Genomic DNA, 27676 nt, shown 5'->3' with positions numbered 1-27676 from the left:
TAAAGTGCTTACTTTATGGCAAATGCTATAGGAGAGGACAGAGAGAGAACCTCTTCCACATTTGTTATCTCCCCATAAAAAACAAATTTTAAAGGTACAGCAGATAGAAAACAAAACCACATTAGTGGCACAGCAACATACACCATGCTATGGAGTCACTAACTAATCAAATGACTAACAACAATGGAGTTTCACTAGATTTGAATTTGGCCAATTGTTTTCAATTGTAGTAGCAGGAGAGGTGGATTTGGCTTAGTATGTGAAAAGCTGTCAAGTATTGGGGGTAGCCATATTAGTCTGTATCCACAAAAACAACAAGGAGTCCAGTAGCACCTTGAAGACTAACAGATTTATTGGGCACGAAAAGCTTATGCTTTGTTAGTCTTTAAGGTGCCACCTGACTCCTTGTTGTTTATGTGAAAGGCTACATTCTTTACATTTGTTTGATGTTTGAGGGTGCCAAGAACAAGCAGACCAATACTCTGTAACATTTACATTTTTTGAAAACATTTTCAAATCTTCTCCAAATTAACACCCTCGCATTTTATGCATGCACAAAGCACAAGTTTCTTTATGAACAGTGGGTAAAAAACAGATTTACAAGAACAAGTGCTCCTTGTGTGTGAAACTTCATTTTTTATACGTACAACAGTTTTTATGCAAAATACTGGGCACAAAGGTAGAGGCTGCCTTGAAATCCCTTTGACATTTTGGCAGCGGTATTATGGTAATGTACATAACAGTGATACAGTTAACAGTTCATTGTTTGCATTATAAGCCTTGATTTCTAGTAGAAATAGGCAAAAGGTGGTGTGTGGACTAGGTTTAAGTTACCGTTTGAGTTCAGATTGCCTCATGTCTAACTTTGAGGTTCAATGGTTCCAAACTCTTGCAAGTATTTTTATAAGAGTTTGACTCCAAATGGCTGAAAACAGATTTGCAGCTGCTTTTTCTGAGTGAAGAAGCTCCTTGGGTTGCAGCATTCCTGGGAAACTTCTTTCACTCATGTGCTTTAGTCCCCACTAAACATGGTACTTTCCTGGTTCACTGAGAGCAATCAGGCAAGGACCAGCATGAAGCTCCTTCCTGCCGCAGCACATCCTCCAAATGGGTGCACTTCTAAACAACTGCTCCCTCCAGATGCCATGACATACATGAGAACTTAATTATACAGATGTTCACCACACAGGCAGCTGCAGGAAACCTCACTGTACGTCTTGTTTTGCAAATAGATTTAAGACATTGAATGAATAATTTAATTACAGCTTTTTCATCATACTGTATATATATATAAATATGTAATCAAGTGGCATAAAGCTTTAAGTGGCATAAGTTTAGGGTGTATATATGCAGTACATACAATGTAGTTTTAATCTGACCTGGCCATTCAGGCATGCAGTGTACGTGCAGTAGGATACTGCTACTAAATCACAGCAGTTTCATATAGTTCTGCATTATGGCTTTACAATTGTTTTTATATACCCTTTTCTGTACTAGTGCAATTATTTTTATGTAGTTTTTGAAAAAAAACAATCGAAACAGCTACTAGAAAAATAAGTAGACGTCATCCAAACTTTCACCTTAGGTTACAGTAGATTTGTTGCAGTTTCTGCGATAACCACTTTCTTCCTTTTTTTTAAAGCACATATGGTTGCACTTGTAATAAGGCAAACTACTGTTATTAACCCGAATCCTAGCAACACTTTCCTTGAAATACTGTACGCAATATTACCAGTGAGATAATCCATTGGGGGAACAAACTTCACGGCTTGTGCTATATTAGATATATCAGAGTGCAGAGAGGCTTTATCAATGGCACGTACAGCCACATAGATGATGGTGATATTTTCTGTTGCAAAAGCTTCTGGTTTAAATACAAATATTTCCTTGTACCCAGCATGCTGAGGTGTTAAATCAGAAGTATTCACCAACATAGTTTTATCAAAGTTGTCTCTTAGTTCCAGAGGACTTTCACTTGTTCTTATTTCGTAACTTGCAGCTGAAAATGGAAATATGTCAACATAGATTATACCGAATGTATTTAACCCTGTAATTAAAACTGTTGATCTGTTCCTTTAGAAGCAGTCAAATTGTTAGCAGCACAAGTGAGTGCCTATTCCAGTCACCCTATACAACCATCTGAACAGTGAAGGTTGCATGCTGGACAGATCCCATAACAGAACACTTGCTCTGCTAACTTGAGGGAGACTTGAGGAAGCACTTGTGAACTTGAAATCTCACTGAAGACAAAGATTCACGACATTGAAATTAATAGCCAGAATGAGCTAATTCTGTCCTCATCCAAAGCCTCACAGCCCTACCAACTTCACTGAATTCAGCCTAGAATGAAGTAGTAAAATTACAGTAAAATTATTGAGTCAAAGGCTCTTCACTCCACTCTCTCCCTTCACATTTGGAGACCACATAGCTCCCTTCTGTGGGTGTTCAGAAACCAATACCACAATATTATGAAGGTAAAGCCTCCCATCACAATTGCAAGTACCACTTTTGAAATTCTTTTAAAACCCATTGGCCTAATCAGTCCAAAATCACCCCAAAACCTGGAGTGAAATTCTGGCCCCATTGAAGTTAATGGCAAAACTCCTATTGACTTCAATAAGATCGAATTCCTCCAAAATCTTTTGTATGCTGTGTTTCATGCTGAGTGACAGGAATGGCACATATAGGTCAGTTATGGGTAGCACACTGGTTCATAATGACTTTTTTTTCATACCAACACCATAGAAATATTGGGTAAAAAATTTCAGAAAGTTTCTTCACTTGCTCTCATGCTTCAGAAGCGTGTTGGTTTGCACAGGCAAAACCTGTACTGATACTTAAAAAAAGGTGTGTTTTCTCTGTACAAAACGCTTGTGGTTGCAAGTTTTTGTGAGCACGGTTAAGCAGAACCAGTGAAAATTTGCTTCAGTCACTGCACTTTCATTGCAATCAGATGACAAGCGACAAACCATCAAACATACCTTGCCCCTGGTCAAGATCATCCCCTGATGCTGTCCATGATAAAATAATCATATCATTGGCTGTTCTGGCATGAAGATCAATAATTTTACATGGTGGAAACACATCAGTATAGGGTCTAGTAGGAACTGCAGACATTATGAAGGAGCCTCCTGAGGCTGTTCTGCTGAAGCCACCTACTCTGGTTTCAATATCTTCATTACTGATGACGGAGGGTCTTGGTGGGTTCATCTGGATCTTACCTACAGACACATACACACACACAAAAAAACTAACATAAAACCTCACCCACAACTGGACTTGTCTCAACATTTTCACATTATGGAGCTCTGAAGATATAATGACCCCAATTCTGATCTCACCTATACTGCTGTAAATCAGGAATAAATCCATTGAACTCAAGTATCAGAGGAAAGCAACAGAGGGTCCTGTGGCACCTTTAAGACTAACAGAAGTATTGGGAGCATACGCTTTCGTGGGTAAGAACCTCACTTCTTCAGATGCAAGAATTCTTGCATCTGAAGAAGTGAGGTTCTTACCCACGAAAGCGTATGCTCCCAATACTTCTGTTAGTCTTAAAGGTGCCACAGGACCCTCTGTTGCTTTATACAGATTCAGACTAACACGGCTACCCCTCTGATACTTAGCAGCCACAAAAACAATGAGGAGTCTGGTGGCACTTAAAGACTAACAGATTTATTTGGGCATAAGCTTTCGTGGGTAAAAAACCCACTTCATGCATCTGAAGAAGTGTGTTTTTTACCCACGAAAGCTTATGCCCAAATAAATCTGTTAGTCTTTAAGGTGCCACCAGACTCTGTGTTGAGAGACCAGAATCACTCCATAGTATGTTCTCTGTATCTTCAAGAATACTGAATTAATGAGAATGAAAATAATACCTAAGTGAAGTAGTTGGGACTCAGCATAAAATGGTAAGTGTTTGACATTTGCTAAACCTTTATAACAATTCTGAATGTAAGTTGATTGATTATGATTTTCCAGTACCATTGGGGTACATGGCACTTTACAGATGTAGAGGCAGGAGAACTACCAACATCTGCTTTTTTCACAGGCAAAACATAAATCCGTGTGGATTTATTCCTTCTAAGGTGCTATCTACATTACAAAAGTAGTGTTCTAAGAAATAATTATTTTAAACTTACTTTAAACAGGGTTTTAGCTACCCATTTTTTGCTCCTGTGTAGAAAGGGCAGAATTTAGTTAAAACAATTTCTGAAAAGCATCCAAAACTAATATCATCCAGCTGGGCAGATCCTTATACTTATGAAGATCTCTTAGCAAGGATGTCAATGCTTTAATGTCCTTTAACAGAGAGAATGTGATGCAGTTATTTATTCCAGTGTATTCACAATGGAGTTTGTTTTACATGCCTCACCCCGCATTACTCCATCTTACCATTTTCTATGTAACCGGGTATATACATAGAATGACTCCATGGCACTGTGGGGTGTGGTCTGACAGTCTTGTTAGCTCGTTGAACACGTACTTTTAAGTTGTATCTGCCATTTTCAGAGAAAGAATAGATGTATCTGGAATAGACACCGTCATTCTTGACAATGTCTGACCCTAGACATAAAAAACAACAGAATTAGCACAAAAATTACTTCATTAGTTAGTTCTTCATTGTTAGAAGGAAACTCAAAGACAGGGATGGAGACAAATTCTGCTCTGACTTATAGCCCATGCAACTCCATTGACTTTGGTGCTGTACAAAATCAGAGAATAATTTTTCCCAGGCTGTTTATAAAGTGACCAAGAGAATGCAATCAGAAACTAGAAAGCTTGCTTATCACCCTGAGAGATACTGACTGAGCGAGCAGCTGATTTCTCAGCCTGGGAGAGTTAAGGGATTTTCATCTCTTGGGCCTACTGATTTCCAGCATAGATGATCATACAACTATATCATTAAAGCCAAGTGAGCCAAAGTCAGACCACCGTAAGAAAAAGGCCACAGAATCAAACCACAAAGACAATGATGCAAGTATTATGCTTTCAACAGGTAGGCACGGTTGTGCAGCTGGAGGGAGATCCAGGGAGGTCTTTATTAAAATTCTGCCAAAAATTGAAGGGACGTTGTGAGGCAATTGGTAGTGCCTCCTTTCTCACTGGTTATGAGAAAGAATAGATTCGTAATTCCCTCATACTTCCTTCCTGTAAGCATATATAAGTTGGTTGCATCGTAAAATTTTTATGGGAACCCTTGTTAATTGTTGGTAGCACTTCACCGTTGGCAGGTTATGACCTGATGTGAACTATGACATGGATGGTGTTCTGTATTTGTAGTATAAAGCCAATAAATAAAACCCTAGTTACAGCCTTTTCTGGAAGGCCTTACACGCCAGCAAAAGACAGGCCACAGCACATTTGTTCCCCTGGCTATACACCATTATAATTGCTGAAGATGCCAAAAAGCCAACTGCGAGTATGATTCAGTAAGGACTGGGAATGGCTGAGCCATTACAAACATTGAATCTATCTCCCCTTGTAAGTATTCTCACACTTCTTATCAAACTGTCTGTACTGGGCTATCTTGATTATCACTTCAAAAGTTTTTTTTTTTTCCTTCTTTCTCTTACTTAATTGGCCTCTCAGAGTTGGTAAGACAACTCCCACCTGTTTATGCTCTCTGTATGTGTGTATATATATCTCCTCAATATTTATTCCACTCTGTATGCATCCGAAGAAGTGGGCTGTAATCCACGAAAGCTTATGCTCTAATAAATTTGTTAGTCTCTAAGGTGCCACAAGTACTCCTGTTCTTTTTATGATTCAGTAGTAAGTGTAGTCATACAAATTGCATATAACAGATGACAAGTCAGGAGCACCATTCACATTAAAATCTTTACATTTCCTGGGTGCCTCTCACATATAATTTGTGCTTTCAGAAACTGTTACAGCAGATTCAGTTGCCACACACTGCAGAAGCAAGAAGCTAAGTGTCCTTTTTGAAGCAACAGCTAGCTCCACTGAGGAAGATTTGAGGAGGTTGGGAGCAGGGAAATAAATAAAGGTCCAGAGGAGAAGCTGAAAACACTTAGGTCTCAGTCCTACAAAGGGATTTTCAGGCATGGGCTCTTATTCCCACATGGAGTCCTAGTGACATCAACTGGATTCTGATAGGGGCCTTAGCTCTAAGGATGACAGCAATGAGTAAATTAAATAAGTGGTGGTGTAACTGGGATTAGATTCATCATAGCAGTAAATGCTAGATAATTATACAAAAGAAAACAATAAGTCACCTCCCAATTTACAGAAATGTCAGTTAATAAAATTATGAAGTGATAATTACCGACTGTCCATAGAAAGCCTTTATAATAGGTATGGTGCAGCACAGAGATATACATCGCTTCACAAAATACGTAGACAATGACTGATTTGTCAGTGCCTTGCACCTCACATAGTCATTTAAAGCAGTGCAAAGCAAATGTATAATGGGTGTGAATGGTACTAAAGCAGAATGGTGATGTTTTACACCACTTCACATAGATGCAAACGATTGCACCGGGTGCAAGGCACTGGAGAATCAGGCTCAAACTGTTAGCTCCTTAGGGCAAGAAACTTAAGGGCCTGATCCTGCAAAATACTTATTACTGAGAAGTAATGTGTGTTTAGCGTTATTGGCTTTATACTACAAATACAGAACACCATCCATGTCCCTCCATTTGAAGGGGAGTAGAAGACTGGGCCCTCACTCAAATACAGTATACACCAGAACTCTGTTAACACTTCAGTGGGACTATTCACATGCTTTTAATTAAGCGCATGCTGAAGTGCTTTGCAGATCAGGGACCTAAACTAGGAGTAATTTTACTAATGTCAGTTGCACTCATGTAAGTGAGATTGAAATCAGGGCCAATATCTCTCAGCACGTTGTTTAAAAATCATACAATGCATTAGCAATTAAGATAGCCCTTTGATTTTATTTTGTAAAATTGCAACATGTGTCACAAGAGCCTCCTTACCTGCACCATTGTCTAAAAGTTCCAAGCTAAGTGGATCTCCAGTCTCTGGTTTGATAATGGCAGTTACATTTGCTCCAAGAATAGGTGAAAACCCTCGACTGACTTGTGCATAAACAACCATCGATCTAGGGTATTCGTTTCTATCATTACTGATGTGGGCTTTCACAGTTATTGCAGGTATAGTAGAAATTGCTGCTCGAGAAGTCACTGTCATAGTTAGAGCTTGAGGGGATGGGTGAGTATTCATGAGAACGTAGGTCCACTCCCCAACCTGAAAAATAATATTTTAAAATTAAAGAACCCCCCTTTGATCAAGGATTTTAATTTTGGGCTTGATTCTGACATCCTTACTCGTGCCGAGTACCTTACTCTTCCTATAGCCTCGTTTAAATCACTGAGTAAATATTATTCTATGTGACTAAGAGTGACAGAATTTGTCACAGAGTGGGATTTTAAAAAGCCTTTCACATGCGAATCGTCTTTACTCATTGAAGTATTCTCCTTTGGCCTCAAAGGATTACTTATGAGAAAGGCCTTCTCCTGTGAAGAAGGGTTTACAGATTCATGCCCTTCAGTGGTATAAAATTCAGCACCTCTAGTCTCATGGAGTCTGAGTGCTCAGAAGAATAATTAGGAAATATATAAATTTTAACAAAAAGCTGATGCACTGGATGTCATTGTTTTAACAAATCTTGTTAGCAACTTTAACATGCACTAATTTTGTGAGTGTTTCAAAAGGAATTACACACACTGGATTAGTTTAGTCTTCACGTGCTCCTTTTAATCTCTGGAGATGTCTCTCTCCTTTTCCTTTATTCTTGAGCCTTTTAACTTGATGTTTTTAAAGTACAGGTTCTTTTCAATTATGGCTTTGTAAATTTTAACAAAATCATTTCAATCCCTTTTGGTGCTACACATCAGACAGGGAAATAAAAAGGAAGAAAATGGACCCCCTGCATAGCAGTGAGGGGTTGGGAGGTGTGGAGGTGAATTCTACTGTAAAGGAAGTGAAAATAAGATGCGTATAAGCTTTTAAGTCTCTTTTAAATCTAAAGAGACCCATTTTTCTGCTCAGTGGGTAAAACAAAAGGTTATGAAATTGCAATGTGGCAGAGTCATCATATCACACTCTGTTCAATTATTTCATATGTGATTACAATTTAAATAATTTATGTTTCACACATTGGTTACAGGCAGTGCTACCATTAAGGTGAACTAGGCGGTTGCCTAGGACGCCAAGATTTGGGGGCGCCAAAAAGCGGTGCCCCCAATTTTTTTTTTTTACAGCGTTCCTCCCCAAGCGCACGGTCGCCGCTCCACTTCTCCCGCCTCCCAGGCTTGCAGTGCCAATCAGCTGTTTGGCGCCGCAAGCCTGGGAGGAGAATTAGAGCGGGGGCAGCGTGCTCGGGGAGGAGGCGGAGCAGAGGTGAGCTGGGGTGGGGAGCTGCCGCGGGGCTGAGGGGGACGCAAGGTGGAAGTTTCGCCTAGGGCGCAAAACTTCCTTGCACCGGCCCTGGTTACAGGGCAGCCCGGGGGGTCGGGGGGGAGGGGGCAAGTGGGGCAATTTGCCCCAGGCCCCGGGCCCCTCAGGGGCCCCCACGAGAATATAGTATTCTATGGTATTGAAACTTTTTTTTAAATGGAAGGGGCCCCCGAAATTGCTTTGTCCCAGGGCCCCTGAATCCTCTGGGTGGCCCTGATTGGTTATGATCAAATGACAAAAAAGAGAGAAGTTAATTTCTACCTCTGCAATTCCTGGAATCTGGAGACGAGCTACCTGCAACACTGTATTAACCTCAAAGTCCTTATTGGTGTAGTTTTTTCCATTGGGATCAAGGAGAGTGATCCTCGGAGGTTCAGCAGTCTGCCATGTTACTACAAAGAAGGTATCCTTTCCTACTGTGCTATCAATAGACACTGTCCTACTAAACTGCTTATAGCTCTCAGTCCTTTCACCAACACTTTCAATCTATCAGAGAAAAAAAAAAACAGAATTACTAGATTAAAAAAAAAAAAAAAAGCACATTTTGCCCCAGATAAGACCTTCCATTTTACCCTTAAAAATAAAATCTCATGCTTAAATAGGACAAAACACATATTAAGACATTTGTCTTCATAATTTTCCTCTTGTTCTGAGTATACTTCAGTAGTAATTCCACTGAAATCAGAGAAGTTACACTGGTATAAATGAAAGGATATTCAGGCCCAGTGGCTTTCTTCCCAACATGGTGCACACAATTCTCTCTACTAGATGGAATTTCTGACAAGCTCAAATATACGTTGGGATGATCCAGTGAACGTAGTGTACTTAGACTTTTAGAAAGCCTTTGAAAAAGGTCCCTCACCAAAGGCTCTTAAGCGAAGTAGGTAGTCATGGGATAAGAGGGAAGGTCCTCTTATGGATTAGTAACTGGTTAAAAGATAGGAACCAAAGTTGCAAAAAACTTTCCGTGGCTGTCTAAATATGGAGGAGTTGGTGTACTCATGTGATCTTTCACATAAGGTGAGTACTAGGGCTGGAAAAGGCCTCTCGTGTTATTATTTGTTGAGTGCTGACAGAGAGCTCAGTGCGGTGCAAGGCATAAAAATAAAGACAGCTGGAAGGAGATAGGAGCCTATTCTTTGGGTGAGCCACAGTTCCTGGATGGTTCCCTGGATGGGTCAATGCTAATGAACCATTGAGAATAGCCCACTTCCACCTTTATTGAATTGGCTCATTAGCATTGACCCCCCACTTGGTAAGGCAACTCCCATCTTTTCATATGCTGTGTATTTATACATCTCTACTGTATTTTCCACTCCGTGCATCTGATGAAGTGGGTTTTAGCCCATGAAAGCTTATGCCCAAATAAATGTGTTAGTCTCTAAGGTGCCACAAGGACTCCTTGTTGTTTTTACTTGAAAAAGTTGCACCACCATAACTATTTCAGTCAGGGGATGGGATATTTTACCAAAATAGTTATACCAGTACAATTGTAGTGTTGACTCAGTTATGCTGGTATAAAGGGGTCTTATACTGGGATAGCTTATTCCTTTTCCTGTGCAGGAATAGCTGTATCACTATAAATACTTTTATACTGCTATATCTTCATCCAAACTAGGAGGGTAGTTAAAGCAGCACATATTTTATCTGTACAGATGCCCATATTCAATTAAGCTAAGCTAATTTACACCAGCCGAGGATTGGGCCAAACTGTGTATTCACAATATTCTCCTTTTCTTATTGAGAGTCAATGTTCTAGTACATCCTACTCTTGGCAATCTATTTCCACACCTTTCTTTGCACACCGACAAAAGAAGCCCGTGGTGGAGATACTCCTGTCTCTTCTTGAGCCTCTGTTTGTATCACTAGGTGATATATGGTGCTCAGCTGAACCTGCTGCAAACCTTCACACACCTCCATATGAAGAAGTGCATGTGCTCTAGCATGTAGCAGAGCTTGTGGTAAAATGCTAAAGCAGAGCACATTGTACAAGAACTCAAAGTGGACAGACCAGTGCTTAGCACAAACTCAGCTAGGCCCAGCAGCTGTCCTGTAAAGGTGAGAGTGGTGGTCACAGCAAAGGGAGGGTTAGAGAAGTTTGCTGTGGGCTGACAGGTAGGAAAGATGCACAGGGGGGAAAGAAGGGTTTGTGAATTGATCAAAACCTTACAGGAGGTTCAGTTCTTACTTTGCCTGAACTGGTTTGCCCATCCTTAATTACTACTTCCATGCCGCTTTCAAAATAAATGTATACAGCATAATACAAAAGTTTTACTAATGCTGCAGGGCTAGTCAATAAACTGGGAAACCAAAGCATTAAAACTGGTTACAAGACCGACCTGAATGGAATGACTGAAAGTATCTCCACTCCCTGATGAAATTGCACAGAAACCATCAATTAGGTCATTGGAGTCCAGTCTATCTGAGGCAAAAAACGCTAAGCCCCCTGAAATAGAGTACAGTTTTTATTTTGTAATAGAAACTCAATTTTAGCTGTTGTACAGTCTTTTGACATACTTGATATATGAACCCAGATTTAACTGATATAGAATGAATTCGCCACAAGAATCTTAGCCCGATGTTTTCAAAGCAACATGAGGATTGCTACATAACAAACATGGACTTTAATAGTTGGTAACTAAAACGCTCTCCCACTGCTTTCAAAATAGGTCTCATCACAGTGACAATCTAAATGTACCATCTCCGAATGACTCTCTTGATTTTAAAAATCATAGTAGTCATTTTACATTATTTACAGGATGCATTCCAACTGCATTACAAACCCAATCCTCTAAGCCTTACTAAATGAGACAACTTGTGACGAAGGCTTTATGCATGAATAAGCATTACAGGACTGGACGCTGCTTAGACATTTAGGGCCAGGTTTCCAAAAGTGGCCTCATTTTTATGGACATCACAATTTTTTAGTGCCTAGTAGCTTTAGACATATTTGGCCTAGTTGTCAAAGGTGTTCAGCCCCCAACGGTCCTATTGATTTAAAATAGAGGTATGGGTGATCAGCACTTTCAAAAGTGACTAATGATTTTGCATGCCTCCATTTGTGAGTGCCCAGTTTAAAACAAAGGGCGATACTGGTGCCCTCACACATGCTGGCGAGTTCTTACATAATTAGACCCCTTGGCTTTAATAAGGCTATTTGTGTGAGTAGGGGTTAGACTATGCAACCCTAACCGTGTAATGATGGCTATGCAAAAATGAGGCTCCAAAAATTAATGTTCACTTTTGGAAACTTAGAACTTAGGCCCTGGATCTGACCTGGTAACATACATTCACATAGAATAGAATTCACCTTTGTAAAGAGGGCCAACACAAGGTCTACATTAAGTCCCATTTCAATCCTTGGAGTGGCCCTCCACACAAGGGTCAATTTCACCCATGACAAATGGTCCTTACTCATAGTTTGTCTCACTGATCTCAGGCATTTAAATGGTTGAGATGGAATAAGGAATTTTAAGCTTGAGGCTTCTCTATTCACTGAAATTCAATTTTCATTTTTATATTCTGCTAAATACTCAGAGTCTAGCCAGGTAAGTTAGTTAAATAAGCCATCCAACCAAGGAACAGAAACATTACCACATGACTTATGTATCTTACCAATGCAATACAAAAATCAGTATGTTAAATATTGGGAATGAACGGTTAGTGAGCAATTGTATAGGAATAAGAAATTCGCAAATAATTTTGAATAATGTCTAAATGTGAGAGTCTTGAAGTCTTCTCATGGACGTTTCAAACAGAAAATAAAGAGGGAAAAGTTGACAAACTACTCATTATGAATTATCAGCTCAGCTCTGCAAAAGCAGTATTCTTTAGTAGTAGTTCCTTCAGAGTACAGAGACACTACCTACATAGTAGCACAGATTGTTTGAGAGAGACAGTTACAACACTGCAAACAACCATAGATTGTTTAACCAAACACGAGAGGGACAGCTTCACAGTCAAGCAAACATCTACATATTTACTTAACTTTACTCTGTTTACTTTACTATTTGAGCCAAGAGTTTATAGGATTGCGGACATGGTTTGTAAAAATTTTTTTACCTGTCTCATGGGCTAATTGTTCAACTTCTTTAGCAGCAGATGGGCCAAGAGCAATGGTGTGAATGATCGATCCACTGTTAATTACGTTAGAAAAGCATTCAATTATCCCACTGTCTTCTCCAGCTGTCAGTAATATAATTTCAGAACCATATATATTTCCATCTTGTTTTTTAATCACCCGATAATAAAACACTAAGTATTAATATGAAAAAAATGTACGTTATATGCTCTGCAAATACAGGTACAGGAAAATGGCATTGTAAGAGGAAGCATATCAAAGCAAACATAATGCAAGTTCTCTTATATTCATCAATTTCTCTGCATTTCATATCCATTATGTGATGGAGTGAAGAAATAATATCAACTAAATTAAGAATGTCCTGTATAGGTAAACTTCAGAAGGAAAGAGCACAGGGAACCCCTTCAACATTACCCCCTTCCCAGGACACAAATATCATTAAATAGCATCCAGGGGTTCTAAGCTTGATGTCTCTCAAAGTATTTCCATATCAAATGTGCTCAGCTGTTTTTTATTATATTTATTTTTATCTATCATCCCTGCTAACTCTGAATGTCAAGCTGGATTCTTTCCTTTTAATTCATCATCCACCGGAAATAAAGATTTTATTAGCCAAATTATGTCCTTGGCTAACCCCATGCAACATTCAGTGCATTTGCATAGGTGCAACTGATTGGAGCTGTTGATGCACAAGAAATAATGGAATTCCACTCACTCTTCCAGCTGTGTTGACCCTGTAGGGTAAACAGGAGTAAAAAGGAGTTAAAATGTATTTTAGTCATTAGTGTTGGCAGATATGATCCTGAGTACGCACACAGGGAGCAGGTCTGCAGAGTAAGAAGTGCCATTGCTGTTTAATCACTTATCAAAGCAGAACTGCACTTTCAATAGTAGATGAAAGAGTTTTGGAGAGTTCAGAAACTTTTCCTTTGGGTGATTTCTAGGGCTAAAATTGCATGTTAAAATACAGATCATTAAATCTATGAAAGAAAGACTACGCAATGTAAACTAATTAAAGGAAAGTTATTTTTTTAACTAATACCCTCCCTTGAAATATCCAATTTTATCAGTTATATTTAGTAGGTTGTAAATGTATTGTATGTATAGTGGAAAACCAATAAAAATTATTTAAAACAATATAATCAGACTCCATTTGATATAGCAACAAAAACCCAGAAATGTTCATAATTAGTGACTTCACAATTCACCTCAAATCCCAGCTGCAGACCCACACAAATGTTTGTTCCTCCACTAGGTGCGGCAGTAGGTAGGTAAGAAGCAAGCTGTTTCCTTATGTCCTTGTTGACTATTTGACGCAACTGACTTCTGATTTCTCCTTCGTTACTGAAGGTGACAATACCAACATAAGAATTATCTTCAACAACTTGCAGTAGATACAATTCTGCTGCCTGACGCAGTCGATTGATCCGATCATCCTATATATAAAAAGTTCAAAGCAAACAGTGCTATTAATAATTCGCAATAATGAAACCAGGCACCTCTGCTGAAAAGAACAGCATCTTAGAGAAAAACAGCATAAAATACTGCATATTCAAAAACTAGTTTCAATTTAGAATAAAAGGTGCCCGTGGACAGGCTCTGCATGCCCTACCAACTATTTAAAATTACAAAACCAAAATGTACAGATCAATCAGCTTTACCTAGCAGTAGCATAGTCAAATTCTAAAACCACCTACATGAGCCTATACTCCAAATTCCTTGACCTCTCTTCAAAGGCTGGATGAAACAAATGAGCCCTGCAGTATGAAGTCTGTCTGGTACAGGATCACCTACACAGGCAATGCCCCTTCCGAGTCAATGGAAATCACAGAGCTGGTAACAGCCCTGGTTCAGCTGGAACAGTCCTAGGTATTTACAAATGGTCCCAGCCAGCGGCTGTCACGTTCAATGAAGAAAAGTCAGTTAGACGGAATAAGAAACTTGCTAAGGCAATATCTGATCAGTGGAAGGGAAGTTACGGTAGAGTCCTGAGAGGCTGACCAGTGGGCTGATTGCAGGAAAACAGCTCTATTACAGCTCAGGATTCCTACTTGTAGCAGGCCAGTTAAACTGTGAGAGTTTCTGAGAGAGAAAATCAGTTAAGATGGGAAGGAATTCCTTTCTTGATTGGAAGCAAAAAATGGGACCCTAAGGGATTAAAAGAACCCCATACTTCCTTGTAATTCAATGGGCATCTTCTATCAAGATGGCAGCTGACCCTTCTCCCTCACACACAAACACTGGGGGAATAGATTCCCAGGCAAGGTTTTCTCGGATTTGTAATTCTACTTTATTACAATTAGCAGTGATATAGGAGTATTGTGGCAGTGTCTATTGGCCCCAGTCAGAAAGCAGGGCCCTGTGCTAGTACGCACCCTATATGCCTAATACAAAGACAGTTCCTGCCCCAGCAGAACTTACAATCTAAGCATAGTATGAGAAACAAAAGATGTATAGAACAGACAGACAGACAGTGGGAACACAAGGTAATGGTGAGAGGAGTATAGGTAGTGTTAGCAGTCAGGAAGGCCAGACTGCTACAGCTCTCAGGGCATATTTACACTGCAGCTGGCGGCATGTTTCCCAGCTCCAGTAGACAGACTGGCTGAGCTAGCACACTAAAAATAGCAGTGTAGCCAGGGGTAGCTAGGGTTGCCAGATGTCCGGTTTTTGACTGGAACACCACCCACCCCCCCCCGTTAAAAAGGGACCCTGGTGGCTCTGGTCATCATAGCTGACCGGGCTGCTAAGGCTCCCTGCTGGCCCTGGCTCCACGTGGCTCCCGGAAGCAGCCGGCATGTCCGGCTCCTCGGTGCAGGGAGCGGCCAGGGAGGATCCGCATGCTGCCCCTACCGCGAGCACCATCCCCACAGCTCCCATTGGCCGGGAACTACGGCCAATGGGAGCTGCGGGGGCGGCTCCTGCAGACATGGGCAGCACGCAGAGCCACCTGGCCACCCCTGCACTTAGGAGCCGGACATCCTGGCCACTTCCAAGAGCTGCTCCAGGTAAGCGCTGCCCAGCTGGAGTCCACAACCCTAACCCCCTCCTGCACCCAAACTCCCCAGCCCCAGGTCGGAATCACCTTCTCACCCAAACTCCCTCCTGGAGCCTGCACCCCCCCTGCACCCCAACTCCCTGCCCTAGCCCAGAGCCCCCCCCAAACCCCTCATACCTGGCCCCACCCCCAGAGCCCACACCCCCAGCCAGAGCCCTCTTCCCCTCCCACACTCCAACACCCTGTCCCAGCCAAGAGATCCCCCTTACACCTGGATTCCCTCGTTTCTGGCCCCACCCCAGAGCATACACCCCCAGCCAGAGTTCTCACCCCCTCCTGCATCCCAATCCCGTGCCCCAGCCTGATGAAAGTGAGTGAGAATGAGCGATGGAGAGAGTGGGGCTAGACTGAGCAGGGGTGGGGCAGTGCTGTTTGGTTTTGTGCAATTAGAAAGTTGGCAACCCTAGGGGTAGCACAGGTCAGGCTAACCGCCCAAGTAGGTACTCAGAGTGTCTGGGCAGGTTTGCACTCAAGTCACTAGCCTGAGCGGTCACATGTGGTACTTCCAGCTACACTGCTCTGTTTATTATGCTATTTGGAGCAGAGCTTGCACATGTCTCTCTACCTAAGATGGGAAGCACTCTCCCAGTGTAGATGTACCCGTGGAAGAAATGGTGGCCTGTTCCAGCAGCCCCCCACTGGCAGGAGAGAGCCCAAGAGAATGGCAGCAACCATAAGTGGGAGCCTGAAAGAATAGAATGTGTTAGAAGAGTTCTGTCTAAAAGCCATGTATATCTGTCTATATCAGTCGGTCTCAACCTGCGACCCAATCAGCCCACAGCTGCAGCCCATGTGACATCCTCAGGGCTATACAGGTAGTATCGGATGTGGCCCACATAATACAATGAAGGCCGCCCACAGTGATAAATAGGTTGAGAACCACTGCTATATGCAGATAGCTTATATATAAAGGGCTTCCTAGCTGAGCTCTTTTAACAGGCGGAGCCACCTGAGGGCTAGAAGTGGGACTTAATTTCTGCTTCAAAAGATTTCTGAAGCAGAATTTTTTCCCACCTTTTGGATCCAATTACATCCATAACCTGGAAAATGAGGCAATGGGTCACACATTCTAAATCCAAACATAGCCAGCGTTTGAACGGGTTGGGGCCAGGAAGGTTATACAGGAGAGTACTGATTTGGGTTCCTGTTTATTTGGGGGGTAAAGAGAAAAGGAAACATTTCTAAAAGTGACCTTCGATCTTAAGTGTCTCAGTGTCTGGAATCCAACTTGAGACACTTTGGGCCTGGTTTTGGTAGATGGCAAGCACCCATTGAAATCCAAGAGAATTTGTGACTTCTCAGCACGACTAACAATATCTTGCCTAAAGCGGACATCCAAACACTGAGGCACCCAAAATCAGAGGCTAACTTTGAAATTTTTAACAGTTTTCAGTCTTCAAATTTCATTCTCCCATCTAGGACTTTGCATCCCTGCCCTTCAACTGGGGCTGGAGGGCTGGAAGCAGCCCCCACCCTGTGGCTTGGGAGGGAGGGGGCTGCAGCTGGGCTGTGAGTCCCTGTCCAGGAGCTGCAGCCAGCTTGGGAGCAGGAGCTGTGCACTCCCTGTGGCTGCGTCCCCTGCTGCATCCCAGCCCCACGGCTTCCACCAGGGGCTGCAGCGGGGACCATGCACGCCCCCTCGCTACATCCCAGGGCCATGTGCCCTCCCCCATTGCAGTTGGGGCTTGGCAGGGGCTGCAGCCCCAGCCACGCACCCCTGTTCCACAACTGCAGCCAGCTCTAGAGCAGGGGCTGCGTGCCCCCCCCCCGACTGCACACCTCCCACCCCCGCTGTGCCCCAGCCCTTGGCTTGTCTAGTGCTGGGGGCTGCAGTGGGGACCATGCTGCAGCTGGAACTGCATGCCCCCGCTGGCAGCTGCAGAGGGAGCCATGTGTCCACAGGCCGCAGCTTCCCAGGGCTGCTGCCGGGGGCCTGCCACCAGGGCTGCACACTCCTATCCTGCACGCCCCTCCGTAGCTGTGCTCCCCCGCTGCAGCCACTAGAACCGGAGCTGTGCCCCGCGCCATGGTTGGGGGGGCTCGGCCTGTGGGTCCCCCCTGGACTCCATTCCTCCCCCCTACTTTTAGTAAAGTCACAGACAGGTCACGGGCTCCATGAATTTTTGTTTATTGTCGGTGACCTGTCCCTGACTTTTACTAAAAATAGCTGTGACTAAATCTTAGCCTTAATAATCACCACCATACATGTTTTGTTGTTGTTTTTTAAACACGCGCACATGCCCCCACCCACCCCATGACAGGATTGAAAATTGTCAGCAAAAAAATAGCTCCTGGTTAGTATCGATAAGGTGTTTGAATGCATAATATAAACAAGTCAAATGTGTTTACAATAAACAGATAGAAATATTTCTGAGGGACAATTTACCCCATTCATGCTGTGGGAAACATCAAGAACTAAACAGATCACTCTGTCTCTCTTCTGTAGCAATGAGAAGGTAGGAGGAGGTGGGAGGCTGGTGTCGGTCCTTGGAAGGGTGTTATTAAAGTCCATAGAGCTTATTATTACATCCCATGTACTTCTATAGTCGCACATTCTGTTTTGCAGATTGGGAGCTTCTCTATTATGGTTACTTTCATTACAAAATTCAACCACCTAGAAGTGGGAAACAAATAAATAAAGGCAGCAACACAAGAATACAAATACTGATGTAAGAAAAATAATAATTTGGACTTATATAGTGCCTTTTACTACAGGAGCCAGGAGCACTTTCAGTTAGTTAATTTTATTATATCTGTTTTACCAACACAATAACTGAGGCACTGACACAGGTTAAATGAGCTACCCAAATTAACAGCAGAGTGAGGCACAGAACCTAGAAATTCTCTCTCGCAGTCACATGCCCAATCCACTAAGCTATTGCAGCCCCATAGAAAGGCCTCTAATCTAATATTACTGCTTAGGCAGTGTTTCCCTCTCATGTCCAGCATGCAGGTGCCATGTAAGAAGTATAATTTAACCCATCATGAGTAAGACGAAAATCTGAACCCAGTCCTTATTTACGCAAAACTCCAATGAAAGTCACTGGAATTTTTGCTTGAGTAAGGATTACAGAATTTGCCCCTGTGGAAACAACAATATTGCTTATATGATCCTAGTTTAGTGACATCCACAAATGCATACAATGTACATTTCTATAATGGTTTGAAAAGTAGAGTCTGATTTGTGAAATATACCAAAAGATATTCTAGATTTTTATTATGGACTGTCATATATAATTGAGACACCATTATATAGAAAACAGTTCACCATTCATTGGTAGAAATGTTTTTAATACACCGCTACCTCGATATAATGCGACCCGATATAACACGAATTCAGATATAATGCAGTAGAGCAGTGCTCTGGGGGGGCGGGACTGCACACTCCAGCGGAACAAAGCAAGTTCTATATAACGCAGTTTCACCTATAACACAGTAAGATTTTTTGGCTCCCGAGGACAGCGTTATATCGAGGTAGAGGTGTAGTTTGTTTACTGAGATAAAGGTTTAAACAAACTTAGCATTTGTAAAAGGAGGATAAAGTGTAATATTTGCAACTGGAGAGTGGCTTGTAGAAAAATCTATTTTTCTGTGATTATACTTACAGATGATAAGCTTTGCATGTACATTATTGATGACTTTGCAGTTTGAGTTCTCTCAGGAATAAATGCACATCCTTCCTTAAAAAGTCCCGTCAGCTGATTAATGACACAATTTCCTTCAGTGCAGGATTTTTTTTCACAGACATAGATCCCTGCAAGATCAGATGTACACCTGGGAATGAAAGAATATTTATAATTTAGAACTTCCTGACTGGAATTAGGCCCCAATTATGGGCATGAGTGGAGCACTGACTTTAATGACACAGTTGTCCACTGGGCAGAGCCTAATTGCAGGATCATGGCCTTAACGAGTTACACACAATTAATGTGCTTGAAGAGGTATTTTTTGTAGAAATGTATTCCATACACAAGGGAGAACCAGTTCTACTATTTTTTGATTTCTCAGTCATTCTAATCCATTGAATGAATCAAAAATATTAATATTGCAGAATTTAATCTTGCTTTTCATGTATTTCATGGTTAATACTTCATTCTGAAAAGTGACTGTCTTAAAATGGCTTCATGTGGATTTATGGGTATAGTCTCTCAATGACTTCCAGATAAAATGTGCGAGTTTTAACAAGTAAAAACATGTTGCTGTTTTTTCTAATGTCCAGCCCTGGCATATGGGAAGAGCGGCAGCATGGAGAAAAAAGATGAAACAGAGACAAGCCCACTGGGTGAGAGCAGGTCACGTAGCAGTGATGGTACCAGTTCTGAGGCAGAAATGATAGAGAAGGTGAGGAAAAACTAGCCCAGCAAAAGAGGCTCTGGAAGAAAGAATGGGGCCTGTAGAATACTGGGAGGGATTAGAGGAGAGAAGACAACTAGGAAAATGAAAAGAGGAAAAGGAGGCAGCAGAGAAAAGGGACAGGCAGCTGACAGCCAGCCAGATAGATGGGGTGACAGGAAAGGGAATTGCTGAACATCTGCCTCTCCAGATTGAGAGCAATTCTGAGTCTACAGGAACAATGCAGAAGAAAATCAGGCTCAGTGTCCTTGACAAATCACTAATCACAACAGTGTTGAGAGAGGAAAATGCAATGTGGCGCAAGGAAAGATAATAATTAATGCAATTCATATGAACTAATTGCAATGTAGGTAGGATATTTTTATGTGAGGTGAAATAGGCACCAAGAGAAAAAGAGACACTTGAGAAGTTTACAGAAACAAACCAGATTTGTACCCTACTGAAACCCATATTTCTAAAGCCAATCAGAACTGGAATTTAAAAGAGTAAAATAACTTACCTTGTAACTTTAACTTGATTTTGTCCAGTTATATAGAAAGGCTTTTCATTATTATACTCGTCAAATACCCCCCATCGAAGGTGGGCCCATTCATGGACAAAAACTCTGCCTGTGGGAATAGTACATGGAAACTTAAGGGGTACTGTAAGATGTATTCTAATTGTTTGTCTGTACAGATCACTGTACATAAAACCAACCAGCAGAGATGTATAGTAACTGTCAGAATTTTTGAGTACCCAGCAAATCCCACTGTGGAACAGTAAGAGTGGGTGCTCAATATTTTTCAAATAAATAAATCAAGCCATTTATATTGGTGCTTAAATATGGCTAACGTTAGACACTCTCATTTGAAAACCTTGGCTTTTATTTCTTTGAAAATTACCTTCTAACTTTACTATATATCTGGGCTTGCACTAAACATATAGTGACACAGATGGGCAATGAGGTTTGTTTTTGTTTTTTTAATATGTATTGAAATTGTAGGAAGGTGCACAATGAACAGTAATTAAAGACTTAAGGTTCCTGGTTCCTTGATTTTCTTTTAGGTGAACTGAGTTCTTTAGATGCCAAGGGAATGGGGCAAAAGCAAATCCCTATACAATTTTAACATAGGGTTTGCAAGTAGTCCTTGCTAGAGAGACATCTGTGAAACATTTGCAGCAAAGGGTTCAACTATGCAATTTTCCATTTTTTTCATTTTATTATGAATTCAGACATGGTACTTGCATGCAAATTTTGCACATATTTGCCCCTCAAATGGGCCCATTGCCGAGATAATTTGGATTTGAATTTTTACATCTATTTGATGGAAAAAAGTCCATGAATTGAAACTCACAGAAAAGTTAAATCTCTCAGTCAATCCCTCTGCAATGGGTACTCACTCATCCCCATGCTCATCATGTGATGTCTGTTTGGGGAGCAGTCTTACCCAAAGTGAGATGGAGAAAAGTTTTCAATCATTTCCACAGTTTTCAGACACCATTATTCAATTGACAGACTTTCTTAAGAAAATAATTGCTCAAAAAGCAAACAAAACAAAAAACAACAACCCAAGTTCAACTTGGGCTCTAATTTTCCATGCTTGAAAGAAACAAACAGAGAGGCTAATGGCCAGATCCAACTCCCATTGAACTGACCCTAAGTTAGTTGCCTCCTGTGAGTCAAAGGCAGACAATTTCCACACCCTACTGGTGTTCATAATAAAATTAACTTGTCTTCAATTACACATGTATGATATTTTAGATTACTAGTTAAGCTTTTTCATGTATGCTTGAATACACAGTGCAATACAAATGAATTAATATTACTATGACAACTTCGGCACTCCTTGACTTTTTAACGTTCATGGACTCAGTCTTGCAAACCCTTACTTAGGCACTCACATAAGTGATTGCAAAGATGACCACCTGGAAGCTCACAAGTGGCACAACCATGAATCATGAAAGTCAATTATTAGGAAGAGAAAGAGGTAACATTGTCTTAGCCAGCCCAGTAAGTACTTCTCCAAACCCTACTTGCATTACTCACATAAGTAGTCCCACTGACTTCATTGGGACAACTCACAGCATTTTTAGCCTAATGAGTACTTATGTATGTCATTGATATCATTGCATTTAATATGTGCTTTTGCCTTTAACAAAATTAACTTCATGTCCCATGCAATGAGTGGACAATCCTGACAAAAATAATTTTTGGAATACTATCAGTTTTCCATATTTATATGGTTGGATATCACAAGTGGTTGCTGTGTTATTGTAGCCATCTTAGTCCCAGGATATGAGAAAGACAAAGTGAGTAAGGTAACTTTTACTGGACTAACTTCTGTTGGTGAAAGAGACAAGCTTTCAAGCTCCTCAGAACTCTTCTTCAGACCTGAGCTTACAAGCTTGTCTCTTTTACCAACAGAAGTTGGTCCAGTAAAAGAAATTTCCTCACCCACCTTGTCTCTGGATTTCATCATGTCATATGATTTTTAATAGGGATAGTATAGGTATATTTAAGCATGCCCTGCTGCAGAGAGAATAGACTAGATCTATGACCTCATGTACATTTCTATGATTTTTTTGGCAACAAATTTGAGGAGAGGTAAACTTGGACTATTGTATAGCTACTCTACATAAAGTGTATTTTGGGGCAGGGGAGAAATATCTCAATCCTGCAAAGTGCTGAGATCCCAATAACCTACTTAACAGTGGTGTGAGGCTTTATTAATATTTGTAAAGCACTTTGAGATCTTCAGATGGAAGGAGCAATACAAGTACCAAGTATTATTACAACTCTTGGCATACTTAGTAATTGCACTTCTACACGCGTGAAAGTGACAGCAACTATTATACAGAGAGTCCTCATAGATACACCTCTTTTGCTGAACACAAAGGAGAATAAAAACAGAAAATTAAGAATGATTTAGTAAATTTACCTCGTGATCCATAGACATCAATCAAATAATCATTTACTAGGAAGTTAGGTGTGAAATGAATATATTTTCCCACGTTTCCACATTCTCCATATTGTAGGGTATATGGCTCATCTCCATGTTTCCAATAAGGAGCAGCAACTATGACCTCTGCCTAAAATTACAAAAATGTCATGTTTAATTAATTAAGTGTCGTAATATTTTGTTCTATGTAAGTACAGCATCTAGCACAGAGGGGTCCCGGTCTCTGACTGGGACCCTTAAGTGCTAATACAATACAAATCATAAAAACATTTTGGGTCTGACTTTCATTTACACTAAGACCACATTACACCTTTCTGGAGAATAAAGGGGGCCTTAAAGAGGAAGAAAATTACATTTATACTCATACTCCGGCCTCCTTACGTGACTAAAGTGTGTAAAATGGCCTTAAGGTAAATAAGAATCAGTCCCTGTACATATAGCAATAAACAGACACACCACGGTCCAGCAAATACTTTTATAACATGTGCAGTTTTCTTGATAATACTCTTTTCATAAGAACGGCCATACTGTGTCAGACCAAAGGTCCATCAAGCCCAGTATCCTGTCCTCTGACAGTGACCAATGGCAGGTGCTCCAAAGGGAATGAATAAACAGGTTATCATCAAGTGATCCATGCCCTGTCACCCAATCCCAGCTTCTGGCAAACAGAGGCTAGAGACATCATTCCTGTCCATCCTGGCTAATAGCCATCTTCCATTAATCTATCTAGCTCCCTTTTGAACCCCGCTATAGTATTGGCCTTCACAATACCCTCTGACAAGGAGTTCCAGAGCTTGACAGAATGTTACGTGAAAAAATACTTTCTTGTGTTGGTTTTAAACCTGCTACCTATTAATTTCATTTGGTGGTCCCTTGTTCTTGTATTATGAGAAGGAGTAAATAACACTTCCTTTTTTACTTTCTCTATACCACTCATGATTTTATAGACCTCTATCATATCCCCCCTTCACACTTGTTTCCTTTCTAGTATGTAGCCAGTTTCTTCCTTTCAAAAGTGCTATTTTACACATTCTATCGCTCTGTGACAGTAGAAACACATTAACTTATTTTGGAAATCATTTTAACATTATTTTTGCCTAATATTGATAACCTTCATTCAAATAATTAGCCAAACAAGTTTTTCTTTATTTTTCTCTAATATTTTCTCCACGGTCAGAAAACATATGCCAAAAGTAATGATCAGTGAACCTTTTTCTTTGTGAGCCCCTGCTCAGCGCTGCCAACATGCTATTAAAACTCCCTGGCCCACCCGTGCCACAATAACTGTTTTTTTCCATATAAAAGCCAGAGCCAGCATTCGGGGGTAGCAAGCAAGGCAACTGCCCAGGGCCCCATGCCACAGGTGGCCCTGTGAAGCTAGAGTTGCTCAGGCTTCAGCTTCAGCCCCTGGTGGCGGGCCGCGGGGCCCTGCGCTTTGGCTTTCTTCTCTGGGCCACAGCAGGTCTAACATTGGTCTTGATTGGTGGTCCCCCCTGAAATCTGCTCACAACCCACAGGGGGCCCTGGACCCCTGGTTGAGAATCACCGCTGTATAACACTGGTAGGGCAGATTGCCCCAACAGTTGGTACAGGCAACTTCAAACAAAAACATTCAGAGAATCTCTGGGTTTAATGCTATCCAGGAGCATGAAGGAATGTGCACAAACTACATATTTAAGGTGGATTTACAGAACAGCAAGCCTGCCCACTGGGTGACTTTTTACTTGCGAATACTGATATAGTCCAGAGGTTTTGTAGGTAAGCAGCATCCTCAGCTGGAGATAAGATAGTCAAGGGGAAGTCAAATCCAGAAATGCCTTAATGAGCCTTCATTCTTGCCATCCAAATAGTCAAGAGTGAAAGAAGGGGGCAAGAAGAGGAGCAGACAGCAGGGCTTTGGTGCAGTGATGTAGCTTTTGTACACTGGGGAGGAGAAGTGTGTATCTGGCATGGGGAGGGGAAAGACTCAGTGGTGGAAATGGATGTTTAATGTCCATAGGGTAAAAGGAACATTTGTTTTTAAAACATGCTTATGATGGTACTTCATTTTCTAAGACAGGCTTTAAATATTACCTTTTCATATGACTCATGTTGTGGTTTCCCATAACCGTTTGCTTTCCATGTAGCAGGTATTAAAATCTTTATATTCTGGAAATAGACTCTTCTTTGTGTAGCATTGAACAAATAAAAAGAAGCTTCAGTTATCATTTCCTAGTAATAAAATGAAATTAAAAAATTACAGTAAACTTACTGGTTTCAGAGTAGCAGCAGTGTTAGTCTGTATCCGCAAAAAGAACAGGAGTACTTGTGGCACCTTAGAGACTAACAAATTTATTTGAGCATAAGCTTTCGTGGGCTACAGCCTACTTCATCGGATGCATAGAATGGAACACACAGAAAGAAGGTATTTATACATACAGAAAACATGAAAAGGTGGAAGTAGCCACACCAACTGGAGTCACTGGGGCATTAGGTCAGTGGTGTATGTTACTATGCGCAGCAAGAGCTGTAGAAAAAAATTACTGGACAATCAGAAGAAAAAAATAAAATACTTCACCTTTTTATAGTGTTTTCATCCAAGGATTGCAATGTGCTTTACAAATGTGAATTAACTCCCACACCACCTTTGTGAGGTTCAACTAAATGTTGTTACTGTTACTTTACAGGCTGATAAGCTGAGTCACATAAGGGTCATAACAAGGTTAGAGAGAGAATCAATGTCAGAGCCAGAAACGGAGATCTGATTCTTGCACCTCAGCTTCACCCACTAGTCAAATCATCTTTTGGTGATAAATACAATTGCAAACAATAAAGCGTAACGTGTGTAACCTGCTGGTATAAACTATGCTTGAACAATCTCACTTAAGCTCAGTTTTAATGGGACAGGTTAAACATACATACTGCACTGGACTTGTCTGGCCAATTACAATTGCCGTAATAACTTTCACAATATCAGTCAGGAGTGGAACTAGGAGAACAACTGGCTTTGGAGCTGTTACTGCAGATTCCCTTTCATGTTGAAACTCTGGGCCTGTTGAAGGCCACACCTTCTTAGATGAACACCTGGATATTAATGTAGCAGCAACATGCTAGCAAAATACTAAATGCATCGTAGACTCACAGAGTCTCTAAGGCAAGAAGGGACCATTGTGATTATCTAGTCTGACCTCCACTAAAACACAGGCCATAGAACTTCTCCGCTATGATTCCTAGAGCAGATGTCTTAGAAAAATATCCAATCTTTATCTAAAAAAATTGTTATACCCTATGCCCTTGGGCAGATGCCCAGCTTCAGCAGGGCCACCCCACATTCATTATTTGAATCTATACCTTGACAATAACTTCATCAATAGAAACAGAGTTAGTGGTGTGTTACTGCACATAGCTTTTTTAAAAATACCCATCGCCATTAATATCAGGAGTTTGCTTCATTCCAGTGAGCTTGCAACAAGGAATTCCTTGCAGCTTTCAGTGAAAAATGCTTTGTGAAAACCTAGCGGGGTCAGACTCTTTTTAAAAAACCCTCAAGCATTTCTGCAGCCCACAAGGGAAGGTGAAGGTGAAGGCCACAGGGGGTGTAACCAAAGTGAGACTGTGTGCCAACAAACGGACTTTATTCCAGCCCAGCATTGCACTGGCTTGCTTCTGCCTTATTGAACTGGTGCTACTCACGGGGGTGAGCTGTAGGACGATTCAAGCTGCAGGGAAGCCGGTTTGTATTGCAGGAAGAGCTCGAGCGGAACTGAGACCTCACGTGGGGCCTCTTACCTTGATGTTTGCAAGGAGTTTCTGGTCTTCTGGCACCCGCGGGTTGATCGCAACAAGTAGCCCATCGTAGCCATTGCCCTGCAGCTGCACTGCAGCGCCCCGGGCGGCCGCCAGAGTGAGCAGCGTCAGCAGCCAGCCTGCAGCAGCAGCCCCGTCTCCGCAGCTCATCCCGCAGGCAATGGGGGACTCGGACCCCGCACAGTCGCCTTGCTGCCTGCACGATGCCGGAAGGTGCCGGGGCTGGGCTGCCAAGCTCACTAGCTAGGAGGGAGGAGCGCGGCAGGGCGGTTTAGGAACTGGCCCAGCTCACCTCACCCTAGACGGGGCTCCTAACTTGCTCGCCCGTTTTCCTCCACCCCCTCCCGCAGTGGGAGCAGCAAGAGAGCATCTTGCTAACTTTCCACGCCCTGGCAGGCGGAGCAGAGAGAGAGAGATCCCCAACCTTTCTGGTCTGATCTGGGGCCAAACTGCTTTAGGGATGAACACATGCTAAGTACCAGGTAATGTAAGAGTGGTTTTACTTATTGTCTCTTGATTATCCCTCCTGAGAAGGGGCCCTCTGCTAGCTCTATGGACATTGTGATCCCAAATGTGCCCTCCATTACACACATTGGTTAAAGAATGAGCCGATAAGATCAGATACTAACTTTTCTTCCCCAACAATGTTTTTAACAGATTTGAGATGGTGTCAAAGTCCAGGGCAACTGCATTCTTCCCCCCCCCCCCCCTCCCATGATCCTGCAAGGGCTTCCTAGGCTTCCAGCTGTCATTTCTCTTGGGTAGAGATGCATGTCTCTCTACCTCCTGATCAGGAATTTTCCAGGCAGCAGCGTTCCTTTCCTGTGCTGTGATATCCCCAGCAAACCAGAATGCCTGCCCTTTGCTTTCTCTTCAGAAGCTATAAACAGTGTAACTGCCCACAGTTATAAATTACCACAAACAGGTCTTTCTAAGCAAGCACATTTATTCTTAAGGTAAAAGCACTACAGAGAAAACATTCAAAACAGTAAAAGAACCTAGACACATGCTACT

The 27676-nt window shown here is 41.7% G+C and overlaps 1 protein-coding gene across 1 annotated transcript; it reads right to left on the bottom strand.

Moving 5' to 3' along the window:
* Positions 1 to 411: 411 nt before the first annotated feature.
* LOC101943386 (calcium-activated chloride channel regulator 2) lies at positions 412 to 27100 on the bottom strand. The gene is made up of 14 exons (XM_065554180.1): positions 26645 to 27100; positions 24950 to 25087; positions 22856 to 23006; positions 20437 to 20545; positions 19190 to 19358; positions 17971 to 18198; positions 13728 to 13962; positions 12508 to 12699; positions 10785 to 10891; positions 8707 to 8931; positions 6963 to 7233; positions 4396 to 4566; positions 2982 to 3221; positions 412 to 1999 (listed from the first exon to the last, which is right to left on the bottom strand). Exons 1-14 carry the CDS (start codon positions 26810 to 26812, stop codon positions 1587 to 1589), a joined length of 2817 nt encoding a protein of 938 aa, XP_065410252.1. The 5' UTR covers positions 26813 to 27100; the 3' UTR covers positions 412 to 1586.
* Between the last annotated feature and the right edge of the window lie 576 nt (positions 27101 to 27676).

This window comes from Chrysemys picta, chromosome 8 (assembly GCF_011386835.1).
Source record: "Chrysemys picta bellii isolate R12L10 chromosome 8, ASM1138683v2, whole genome shotgun sequence".
Taxonomy (NCBI): domain Eukaryota; kingdom Metazoa; phylum Chordata; order Testudines; family Emydidae; genus Chrysemys; species Chrysemys picta.
Note: the sequence above shows the minus strand (reverse complement) of the source record. Positions and strands in the feature narration are given on the sequence as shown.